Genomic DNA, 12,157 nt, shown 5'->3' with positions numbered 1-12,157 from the left:
GTGGGAAGCATTCAAGTCAACATGGGCCTGCATCATTTTGTTTATTTTTTTGCATTGTTTGTAACGCATTTTGTAGATAATGTTGCTGCTACCGTCTCTTATGACCGAAAAGAGCTTCTGGACATCAGAACAGCGATTACTCATCTCAAACTGGATGAAGATTTTTTCTTTAATGAGTCCGACGTTAAGGATATACTGCTTTGTCGAGACCAGGCCCAAATGCCATTCATCCGTGTGAAGAAAAGATTGAGAAAAAGGGGGAGGAGGGCGGGGTGCCTTGTGAGAATTCCCCAGCGAGTAGGTAAACCACCACTACCCTCCGTATTATTGGTCAACATGCAATCATTGGAAAATAAGCTGGACAATCTACGATTAAGACTATCCTACCAACGGGACATTAAAAACTGTAATATATGTTATGTTTCACCGAGTTGTGGCTGGACGATGACACAGATAATATAGAGCTGGCTGGATTTTCCGTGCATCAGCAGGACAGAGCAGCTACGTCTGGTAAGACGAGGGGCGGGGGTGTGTGTCCATTTGTCAATAACTGCTGATGCGAGATGTCTAATATTGAAGAAGTCTCGAGGTACTACTTGCCTGAGGAAGAAAACCTCATGATAAGCTGTAGACCACACTATCTACCAAGAGATTTCTCATCTATATTATTCATAGCCATCTATTTACCACCACAAACCAATGCTGGCACTAAGGCCGCACTCAACGAGCTGTATAAGGCCATAAGCAAACAAGAAAATGCTCATCCAGAAGTGGCACTCTTAGTGGCCGGGGACTAATGCAGGCAAACTTAAATCTGTTTTACCTCATTTCTACCAGCATGTCATGTGCAACCAGAGGGGGAAAAAAACTCTAGACCACCTTTACTCCACACACAGAGACGCATACAAAGCTCTCCCTCGCCCTCCATTTGGCAAATCTATACTCCTGCTTACAAGAAAAAACTAAAGCAGGAAGTACCAGTGACTCGCTCAATACAGAAGTGGTCATATGATGCGGATGCTACGCTACAGGACTGTTTTGCCAACACAGACTGGAATATGCTCCAGGATTTATCTAATGGCATTGAGGAGTATACCACCTCAGTCACCGGCTTCATCAATAAGTGCATCGATGACGTCGCCCCCACAACACTGAAGCATGCATGAGAGCACCAGCTGTTCCGGACAACTGTGTGATCACGCTCTCCATAGCCAATGTGAGCAAGACCTTTAAACAGGTCAACAATCACAAAGCCGCGGGGCCAGATGGATTGCCTGGACGTGTACTCAAAGCACGCGCAGACCAACTGGCAAGTGTCTTCACTAACATTTTCAACCTCTCCCTGACCAAGTCTGTAATACCTACATGTTTCAAGCAGACCAACATAGTCCCTGTGCCCAAGAAAGCGAAGGTAACTTGCCTAAATGACTACTACCCCGTAGCACTCACATCCGTAGCCACGAAGTGCTTTGAAAGACTGGTTATGGCTCACATCAACACCCTCATTCCGGAAACCCTAGACCCACTCCAATTCACATACCGCCCCAACAGATCCACAGATTACGCAATCTAAATCGCACACCACAATGCCTTTTCCCACCTTGACAAAATGAACACCTACTTGAGAATGCTGTTCATTGACTTCACTGAAAAGATTTGGCATGGGTCCGCAGATCCTCAAAAAGTTCTACAGCTGCACCATCGAGAGCATCCTGACCGGTTGCATCACCGCCTGATATGGCAACTGCTCGGCATCTGACCGTAAGGCGCTACAGAGGGTAGTGCGTACGGCCCAGTACATCACTGAGGCCAAGCTTTCTGCCATCCAAGACCTATATTCTAGGCGGTGTCAGATGAAGGCCCAAAAAATTGCCAAAGACTCCAGTCACTTAAGTCATAGACTGTTCTCTCTGCTACCGCATGGCAAGCGGTACCGGAGCGCAAAGTCTAGGTCCAAAAGGCTCCTAAACAGCTTCTACCCCCAAGTCATAAGACTGCTGAACAATTAATCAAATGCCCCCCCCTGTTTTGCACTGCTGCTACTCCTTCCTACATGTACAAATTACCTCAACTACTTGTACCCCCGCACATTGACTCGGTACCGGTACCCCCTGTATATAGCCTCATTATTGTTATGTAATTTTCTTGTTACTTTTGATTTGATTTATTTTTACTTTAGTCTATTTAGTAAATATTTTTTAACTCTATTTCTTGAACTGCATTGTTGGTTAAGGGCTTGTAAAAAACATTTTACGGTATTCACGGTATTCAGCGCATGTGACAAATAACATTGAATTTGATTTGATCCCCGTGGAACACTTTCGACACCTTGTAGTCCATACCCCAACGAATTGAGGCTGTTCTGAGGGAAAAAGGTTTTCGTAATGTTTTGCACACTCAGTGTATATCAGTGTGGCCAGGAGGTTGCAGTCATATACTGTAGATCTAAACTAGGTCATTTTATGGAACTACCATGAATGCCTTGTAAGTTTTGTTTGCGATATTGTTCCTGAGTGCTCAACATGACGTAGCAGGGAAAACAGTAAATGACAGAGATTGGCCCACATTTCCCCTCTGTGTCCCTGAGGAACAGCTACTGGAGCTAGCTTTTCCACTATGTGCAGAGGCAGGAGTTTATTGAAGCCAGTAAAAGTCCTAAAAATACCACCAGACATTTTAAAATGTATCTTTCACAGTATGATCTTGTACAGTGTTTTTGGGATAATATTATATTTTTCACTTCAGCAAAATGGTTCTTTAGTGATCATATGAACTGACCTTAATGGTTCTCCTTTAAATAAATTTTATTTTGTTGTATTGTGACACATTGAGAAGCAGTATCAGTCAACCAAACCTATTTTTTACACTGATTCCCTCAAAAGATGTTAGTATGAATGTACACTGAACAAAAATATAAACGCAACATGTAAAGTGTTGGTCCCATGTTTCATGAGCTGAAATAAAAGATCCCAGAAATGTTCCATAAGCACAAAAAGCTTATTTCTCTAACATTTTGTGCACAAATTTGTTTACATCCCTGTTACTGAGCATTTCTCCTTTGCTATCCACCTGACAGGTGTAGCATATCAAGAAGCTGGGGAGAAGAAAAAGCCACTCTAAAATGTGCAGTTCTGTCACACAATACAATGCCACAGATGTCTCAAGTTTTGAGGGAGTGTGCAATTGGCATGCTGACTGCAGTTTCGGCATTGTAACCAACTTCAGTGGGCAAATGCTCACCTTCAATGGCCACTGACACGCTGGAGAACTATGCTCTTCATGGATGAATCCCGGTTTCGACAGTACACGGCAGATGGCAGACAGCGTGTATGGCGTCGTGTGGGCAAGTGGTTTGCTGATGTCAACATTGTGAACAAAGTGCCCCATGGTGGGGTTATGGTATGGGTAGGCATAAGCTACGGACAATGAACACAATTGCATTTTATCGATGGCAATATGAATGCTGTGAATACCGTGACGAGATCCTGAATCCCATTGTCGTGCCATTCATCAGCCGCCATCACCTCATGTTTCAGCATGACAATGCATGGCCCCATGCTGCAAGGATCTGTACACAATTCTTTGAAGGTATCTGTGACCAACAGATGCATATCTGTATTCCAAATCATGTGAAATCCATAGATTACGGCCCAATGAACTTATTAAACTGACTGATTTCCTTTATATGAACTGTAACTCAGTAAAATCTTTGAAATCGTTGCATGTTGCGTTTAGATTTTTGTTCAGTATATTACTGTGCCACCATGCCTTGAATGAAGTTGTTTTCACAATGCAGATTTTCTCTGCCATCTGTTGAGAACTTGGTGTCACTACAGCACAATAAATAAACCAATATGGTCTATCACGACTGCTCAATTTTGTCATATTTAAGCATTCATCTTCCCAAGATCAATCTACTATTATTTACAGTTGAATATACCACATTGCACTTGTCATGAATATTGTTTGGTCTAAGTCCAACCCTTTATTTGAAACATATGCTCACACGGAAATACCTACTATACTGTATGTGTCCATGATATTTACCTCAGTCAGCATTTTCCATTAAAGTGTAAATTGGCCAGGCAGGCAGGTCTGTGAGGAGAAACGGTTAGGCGTCACTATGGTACCTCTAGTTAATCCCCTCTAGAGAACGCACAACAGTGGGACGCCGAGGAAACATCTCACCCATCTAAGATAACGTCAATCACTCCCCATCCCTGAATGGGAGCTGTGCACCTAGCGCCTTTAACTGCAAATGAAGACCCAGTGCCCGGCAGCAGCTGGCAGCCAGTGATAAGGGGGAGCCCCTCAAAGAGCCAGCAGGTTCACAACCATACTGGAAAAGTCAATTCCATCAAAGACCCACCGCATCATTATGGGAGCCAGTTCTCAAAGAGCCAGCTAAGAGGCTGAGGGAGTCCCCCACGTGGGCCATGGGCATCTGTTAACTGTACAGGGTTCTTACTAATGAGTCTGTAAGAAGTCAGACTTGGGGAGGATTTTATGTGGTATGAGATATAATGAAAGATAAAGAGTACATTTTGTCCTAGAAAATGTATAATATGAACCTTCTCAGGAAAACAGACCAGACCATATATGGCTGGTAAAAAAGGTTGGAAACAAGTAAATGAAAGATTATTTGAAAAGTAATTTTATTATAAATCAATAGGTCTCAAAGTCATTCAGATGCATAAAACAATGTTATATATACACACACCTGCATTGCTTGCTGTTTGGGGTTTTAGGCTGGGTTTCTGTACAGCACTTTGAGATATCAGCTAATCTAAGAAGGGCTATATAAATACATTTGATTTGATATGCTGTGAGTGCACATTGTATGAAGATATGATACAACTCAGAGTGGGATAAATCTGTTAATTTGCTATCAACAGTTTTCATAACCTTGTCTCCAGGGTCTTGTCATCTGAGGGGGGGTTTTCACACAGTGTGATGTTTTTAAACTCCTCTGAGATCTCCAGGAGGGTTTTCCCCTTGGTCTCCGGCAGGTAGAAGAAGATGTAAAATGACGCCAACAGACACATGCAGGCAAACAGCACGAAGCTGAATGATTTTAGCAGCTCCTGTGGCACAGAGAAGAGGCAAGCAGGTGAGTTCCTATAGTTATAATAACCAGGGGAACAACTTGGACAGTTGGCTGAGAGCCTGTGATTAAATAGTCCTGTCCTATTGTTCTACTCATGGCTACAAGAAATCTTTGTTTCATTTTATATAATTCCACTTATGTCTAAATTAGAGCTCAGCTGTTTTACACAGACTGGCTGAGACAAAGGTAATACTGAGATAATAAAGAAAAGTTTTAATTGCAGTGTCTCAATGTAATGTTCAAAGTATGGAATTACTGTATGCCTGGTATCTCTGGGGTATCAAACTGTCATAGTGAAGAACAATGTGCTTTGTGCTCAGGAAATGTCATTGTATCTCAATTGGTAACTTTGAAAGAATTATAAAACTTTGCAAGCATTATAAAAGCATAATACAACACTTCATTCCAAAATTACATTTACATTTTAGTCATTTAGCAGACGCTCTTATCCAGAGCGACTTACAGTAGTGAATGCATACATTTCATTTCATGCATTTTTTTTTTTGTACTGGCCCCCGTGGGAATCGAACCCAAAATGGTCTATAGACTTACGATAAGAAAAGGGAAAACTAGTCCCAGCACAGCAAAGCCAAGCCAGCGCAGGATCCCAGTAAACACAAACGCTGCAGGCCGGCACGATTGGATAAAGATCTCATGTGTGAGAGACGGCAACACTCCAGCTAGGAATAGCACAGGCAACAGGAAAAGATGCATCAGATCAATCACCACTGATGGTCACGGCAATGTAATGTTGGTATTTTGTCTATACTTTGTTATTGTATTATTACTAATCCATTCTGTGGTTTGATATTAAACATACCTGGGCCTCCTCCATAAAAAATGACAAAGAGGAATATCAAGCCAACAGTGCTGTATGGAATCCAGAAGCTGTAATCCTATAACAATATTGTTAGAACAGAATAAATTATATTTTATTGTATGTTTTCCATGCACATGGAACAACCACCACTGTTGCTGGGGAAGTCGTGACCAAGGGGATTTGGGACACATTCTAATGTGATACACATCCATATATCATCACTTAGGTCCTCTTACTGTATATTTGTAACAATGCAGGAGAGTTGAAAGGTCAAGGGGCTCACCTTTAGATTGAGAGTGATGGTGATTAATATCATGATGGCAGACATGGCCCCAAAGCCCCCCCAGAGTAGCGCTCTCCTCCCCACACTCTCGATCAGCAGGCCCTAGGGATGAACGCACACAACAGAACTTATCCGGAACCTTCCCCATCCATCACTCCCTCCTTCCCGCCGCATGGCAGAGCCAGAGGAGCTCAGACATTATTTACTGTTTGGAGCTCAGGAGGGGCATTCACATCTTAGTGACAAATATGTTCAACCTGTAGCAGAGCTTCTGTACGGTAGGCACGGGGGGTGGATTCCTGCACGGGGACAGTGTTTCTTCCTGTATGGTCACTCTCCTACTGTTCACTGATTACTTTTGCTTATTAGTCCCTTATCACAGTTGCCTAATGACCACTTAACGAGTGACATTTTCACATTAATTAAAAAGGGCTCTACTTTAAACCTTTTTAGCCTAGGTCAGGGGTGGGCAAACCTTTTGGCTCAAGGGCCACATTAAGTTTATGAAACCAAGTGAAGGGCCACATACTATATGCGTGACAAAACATGTGAAGACTATTCATTTTCAAATTGACACGCATCTACTAGTGTACTGTTGGTGTACATATGCTTGCAGAACAATTCTACCCTTGTACCATCTCTACCCTTGTTTTTTGTGAGCAAATATTTCACAAAATGTATATAATTTATAACATGACAGTCAAACACACACACAGATCCTGCATCTCTACCCTTGTAAAGTACAGTCACACTTTGTCACAATATGCAAACTTTAAAAAATATATATATTATATTATATGTCTGGAGACATGCAAAATGTAACAGCAGATGTGTAAAAAAAATAAAATATTCAAAAGTGTGAGTGAAACATATGGTAAGAGCATCTGTTTAATTTGGAATGGTCTGTTTTTGAAAGCATGTTAAGGAACACATCTCCATTGTGAGCCATATTTACAGTTATCCAATCATTTCAGTCCAAATCTGACTGAATAAGTGTCAATTGTCAGATGTATGGGGACAAATAACCTGTATCCAAGAAAATTGCTGGATAATTCTCACTGCATAACCATCACCATGAAAAAGCATTATCCTTGCCTACCCCAGTCACAGTTATTTTAGTCATAATGAGAACAATGGGTCTGGTCACCTCTCTTGGCAAGGGCATCAAAGTCTGGTGTCATCTTTGTTGTAGAGATTCAGAACAGCTGACAATGGTCATTTGTTAAATTTGACCTGTTTTTGTTGTAATTCATGACTGAGAACATTTGTTCACACACATGTGGACCCGAATAAAACAAGCATCCTTTGGGCGTGTTTTTTAATGTTTGGAAACTTTGTTTCATTCAGTGAGCCATAGAACTGGACTATTGTTGCTGTTTTGTACTTCTCCTTCAAAGCACTATCACATTGGATGTCGATGTGTCCGGTGGTGCTTTCTCACTGTCGAAAGTGCTACTGTATGTCTCAGTGTGGGCGCGTTCAGTACGGCCAGTGTCAGAAAATGAGCGAGAGACCGGCTGCTCATTTGTCTGGAGAACAACATAAGTTTGGCTTTGAATGCTTTCACATTGGAATACAGTTCATGCACAAAAACACAATTCCCGTGCAGTTTCACATTTAGATCGTTCAGATGCCCCAATATGTCCACACCGAAAGCAAAGTCACCCAGCCAGTCTGTCTTTCAACTCGGAGAAGTCATCAGCTTTACCAACCGTATCAAGGAACATACATATGTCCCCTCTCAGTTCCCACACACGGCAAAATACTTTCCCAGGCTTAGCTAGAGCACATTTGAATGATACAACAAGTCCTGGTGCTCTACCTCTGTGTCATTGAGCAGCTGCACGAACTGACGATGGTTAAGCCCCCTTGCCCGTATAAAGTTGACAAGTTTTATAACCACTTTGACAACATTCTCCAGCTTTAACACTTTTACACAGGGCTTCCTGATGAATAATACAGTGAAGAAATATCAATTCCTCAGAGTTTCTTATTTTACTTGGTCTTGTAATCTTTTTAGTAGGCCAATGTTTTTACAGGTTAGATTTGGTGATCTATCTGTTGTGATGTTTGTCAGTTTGCTCCATGGTAGATACATGTTTTCCAAGCTGGCAGACATCCTGTCATATAAATCAGAGCCCCTGGTTGTTCCCATCATTGATTCCATCGCAAGAAGTTCCTCTGTTATTTCAAAGTTCTCATTTATTCCTTTGACAAAAATGTAAAGTTGAGAGGTATCTGATGTCAGTACTCTCATCCAGTGCTATAGAAAAAAGATTGACGCTATCTGCTTTTTTCTTCAACTCTGAGATTAGCTCCTCACCCATCACTTCCACGCGCTTGGTGATGGTTCTGCGTGATAAGCAAATTTTCTCAAAATTGGCTTTTACTCTCAGGACAAAGTATATCAGCAGTCTCCACCATACACTCGTTCACAAACTCCGCTTCACCAAAAGGCTTGCTATGCTTTGTGATTTTATGTGCCAGTACTTAGTCTTGAGTAGAGCACCGTTTAGTAAACATATTTTCTTGAGCTTTTAAGTTTGTGGCAAGTTTTGAGGCATTCCTTGACTTTTCCTGAGAGGACAGATTGCTAGCGTAGTTAGCATGCTTGCTTGAAAAATTCTGATTGAGATTATATTCCTTAAAAACGGCAACACTTTCTTGGCATATCAGACATACCGCTTTATGTCCAATATTAGTAAAACAGTATTTTGCTGTCCATTCTTCTTTAAAACACACAACATTCAGAGTCCCACTTTTCAAATTTTCGCAGCACTCATTTTGTCAAAAGTCATCAAGCAATGAATTGGCTATGATGACTGAGCGCATTCTGAATCTGACTGTAGGCCCAAATTCAGAGTGAGCTGCCAGGCTACAGCGCCATCTATTGGAGGTTGTTTGTATATCGTGGAATGAGTCATTTTAGGCCAAAAATCTTAAATATAATAATATTTAATACATTTAAAATAATGTCTTGCGGGCCAGATGGAAGTGCCGGCGGGCTGGATACAGCCCGCGGGCCGTACTTTGCCCCCCCATTGCCCTAGGTACATAGTAATGACCATGCTTTGTAGAAGTTACAGAGGGGTATTGTAGTGTACCCCCTATAGTGTAGCCCATGTTCCCCAGCAGCACTCACACAGGTGATGGAGGTGAGAACCTCAGACACTCCAACACCCAGAGTCAAATAGCGGATCTTATCCAGGGGGATGCCTGCCTCCTTGAATATGTCAAAGGAGAACACACTGATCTGAGGGTGGAGGGAAGAAGAGGAGTAGGATGTAGAATGTACAGTAGTAGGTACAGTATGAGATAAAAGACAGAGGGGGCTGTGCTTACTGCGGTGATGCCAGAGAACTGGATGCAGCCGTACATCACCACCATGGTGATGAGCTGCCATCGTACGCTCCTGTCTCTCAGCAGCTCCAGGAGACTCTTCGAGGTCTCGCCCTTTATGGCAGCCTGCTCCAACACCATCTCCGTCATCTCCAGCTTGTACTCACCCCTGCCCCACAGACTCTGCAGAGCTGACACACACACACACACACACACACACACACACACACACACACACACACACACACACACACACACACACACACACACACACACACACACACTTTCTGAATAGGATACAACAAGTAACTAAAGTCTCCTCAGCTGTATAGACTTTGAGCCCAGCTATACAGGCATTGGCCAATCTGTCAGCTATGTGTAATAATATAGGTTTATGTATTTAGATGCAGTGTAATGTAGTACTGTACATAATTTCTACATATGCACAGACAGAACTCAATGTTCTGAGTTTGATTGTTGCTACTTAGGATGGATCCCTTTGGACATCAAGAATTTCAATCTCGGTGACTATGAGGAAACACAAACTACCTTTTTTGCATGCCTCTGTATTTCCCTTTTCTATCAATAAGTATCTTGGGGCCTCAGGGAAGAAGGGCAGTGTTAGCAGCTGTACCACGGAGAAACATGTTGAAACACACAGGAGGATGTTCCAGCTATCCTCACGACCAAGAATCTCCCTGAGAAAGTTGAGATAAAGCATCAAGTCAGAGCATATTTCAGGATATCCAATTTGGCACACATTGATAACCATAAGTTTAATGTGATACTGGATGTTTTTGTCTTTTGAAATTCAGAATGAGCACTGTACCTTAGTCCAAAAAATTGTCCTGACAGTTTACCAATGGAGATGAAGGTAGCAAATGTTAGTGTTACCATGCCCCTTATCTTTTTGGGTGAACTCTCACCCAGGTATATTGCATGGATATTCGCTCCTAAACCTGAGATTCACAAACAAGAATTAAAAAAATCTATGCTATCAACACTAAGATATAAGGCCATTTCGTGATTTTATTTTACCATGGCTAAATGATCCATAGATTAAACTAATCTGCATGAAATGAAAGGTGCAACATCACATTGGTAGGACCTGCAGTGAATCCAAACAGAAACCGAGCAATCAGGATCATCTCAAAGGAGTTTGCCCCCCTACTGGTGAACATGATCACTGCAGCAACAATGCTGACAACATTGTTCCATATCATGGCTCTCTTCCTGAAGAAGAAATTAAGAGAAGTTTGAATGAAAAAGTAACTTAAATTGAGATAAATACAGATGATAAAAATCTGTGCAACTCACCTGCCAAACCTCCCAGCAATGCACCTGACACTCATAGAGCCCAGGAGACCCCCCACAGCATACATCGACACTATAGCTGACCAGAGGAGTTTGACTGTCTGTGCCGGTGGGGTTTCCTCATATCGCCCAATCCAACTGCTATTGATGAAGCTCCAGATGTACTGCAAGCAGACAGACATGGTTATGGAAACAGACATTCTCCAACCCTGGTGAAGTAGGCTAGGTGTTCATTTGAGCAGAATTGAATATGCAGATTTAACTTGTGTGAGATGAAAACAAGATATTAATAAACCTTGAACACCATGTTATATTTCCTAGGTATTTCTTGCCATGGGAAAAGTAGAGTGTCAATTCCACACTCATCCAAACATATTTAGTATCATGCTTTTTAATAAAAATTAGTGTGTGGGGAATCAATGTGCTGATGTCTCTTACTGGTGAAGGGGAACTGATGACAGTAACATGGAACCCATTTTGAAAAGATCCACCAATACCCAAAATGATTATGAAGACTAGAGCATTACCACGGGTCTGGAATGGAGAACATAAACGGGTAAACATTTTACAATGAAAGTTATAGGTCGACACATATTTAATGTCAATGAAGTATATAATCTCAATCAATAATGCATCTTAAAATTATTCTTAAAACGCTTTTTAAAAACATTGACACAGAGAAGGCATGGATAGACTACTATGTAACCTCTTGCTTCTCTTCCCTGTTTAGCTGAGTCATTGTGCTCATAGATTTGTCTAATTTGTACCTATTGTGATTTTATAACCCTTTCATACAGCAATTAATTATGTTAAAACGTGTTGTTCATAATAAGAACCTCATTTCTTAATAGACTTTTACATTTTTCAACAGTAACATTTTTGCTTATGTTACCTTTGGATCAAATAACAGGAAACGGACTAATACTTACTCATTAAGATATGAAAAAGTGTATCCCGTTTCAATAATAATAATAATAAAGGTTGCCTACCAGGCGCCTCAACAATGTCTCCATTCTGTATATCTTGATAGTTCCATGTAACACAATTATATCCACATGTCCACCTGACAGTTGCTCTGTTAGACATTTTCAGGAATAAGATTAATATTTTACATCTCAGAGGGAAAGGTAAGCCTTTCAACCACTGAGTCGCTGTCACAGTAGGCCTACTCGTCTCTGTAGAAAGTAAAAAAGCATATAAACCATTTGGCAACATGTGTTTAATCTGAGTGAAAAATTGTGTACTTTGACGTCAATTAAATTGGCATACTCCGTGTGCTCGGCGGACATTCCCT

At 41.5% G+C, this 12,157-nt stretch overlaps 1 protein-coding gene across 3 annotated transcripts; it reads right to left on the bottom strand.

Moving 5' to 3' along the window:
* Window positions 1–4,631: 4,631 nt before the first annotated feature.
* On the bottom strand, window positions 4,632–12,075 carry slc2a9l1 (solute carrier family 2 member 9, like 1). 3 transcript variants are annotated; one of them, XM_014133433.2, is made up of 12 exons: window positions 11,853–12,075; window positions 11,302–11,397; window positions 10,867–11,027; window positions 10,658–10,782; window positions 10,379–10,508; window positions 10,099–10,247; window positions 9,553–9,740; window positions 9,353–9,463; window positions 6,211–6,312; window positions 5,928–6,003; window positions 5,660–5,787; window positions 4,632–5,084 (listed from the first exon to the last, which is right to left on the bottom strand). In XM_014133433.2, exons 1-12 carry the CDS (start codon window positions 11,874–11,876, stop codon window positions 4,899–4,901), a joined length of 1,476 nt encoding a protein of 491 aa, XP_013988908.1. In that variant the 5' UTR covers window positions 11,877–12,075; the 3' UTR covers window positions 4,632–4,898. The 3 variants fall into 3 exon arrangements, with proteins under 3 accessions (XP_013988908.1, XP_045547727.1, XP_013988909.1); XM_045691771.1 differs by lacking the exon at window positions 11,853–12,075 and adding an exon at window positions 11,793–11,817; XM_014133434.2 differs by lacking the exon at window positions 9,353–9,463.
* Window positions 12,076–12,157: the final 82 nt, after the last annotated feature.

Source organism: Salmo salar, chromosome ssa12, assembly GCF_905237065.1.
Source record: "Salmo salar chromosome ssa12, Ssal_v3.1, whole genome shotgun sequence".
NCBI lineage: Eukaryota > Metazoa > Chordata > Actinopteri > Salmoniformes > Salmonidae > Salmo > Salmo salar.
The sequence above is the reverse complement of the archived record's forward strand: the minus strand, read 5'-3'. Positions and strand labels throughout refer to the sequence as shown.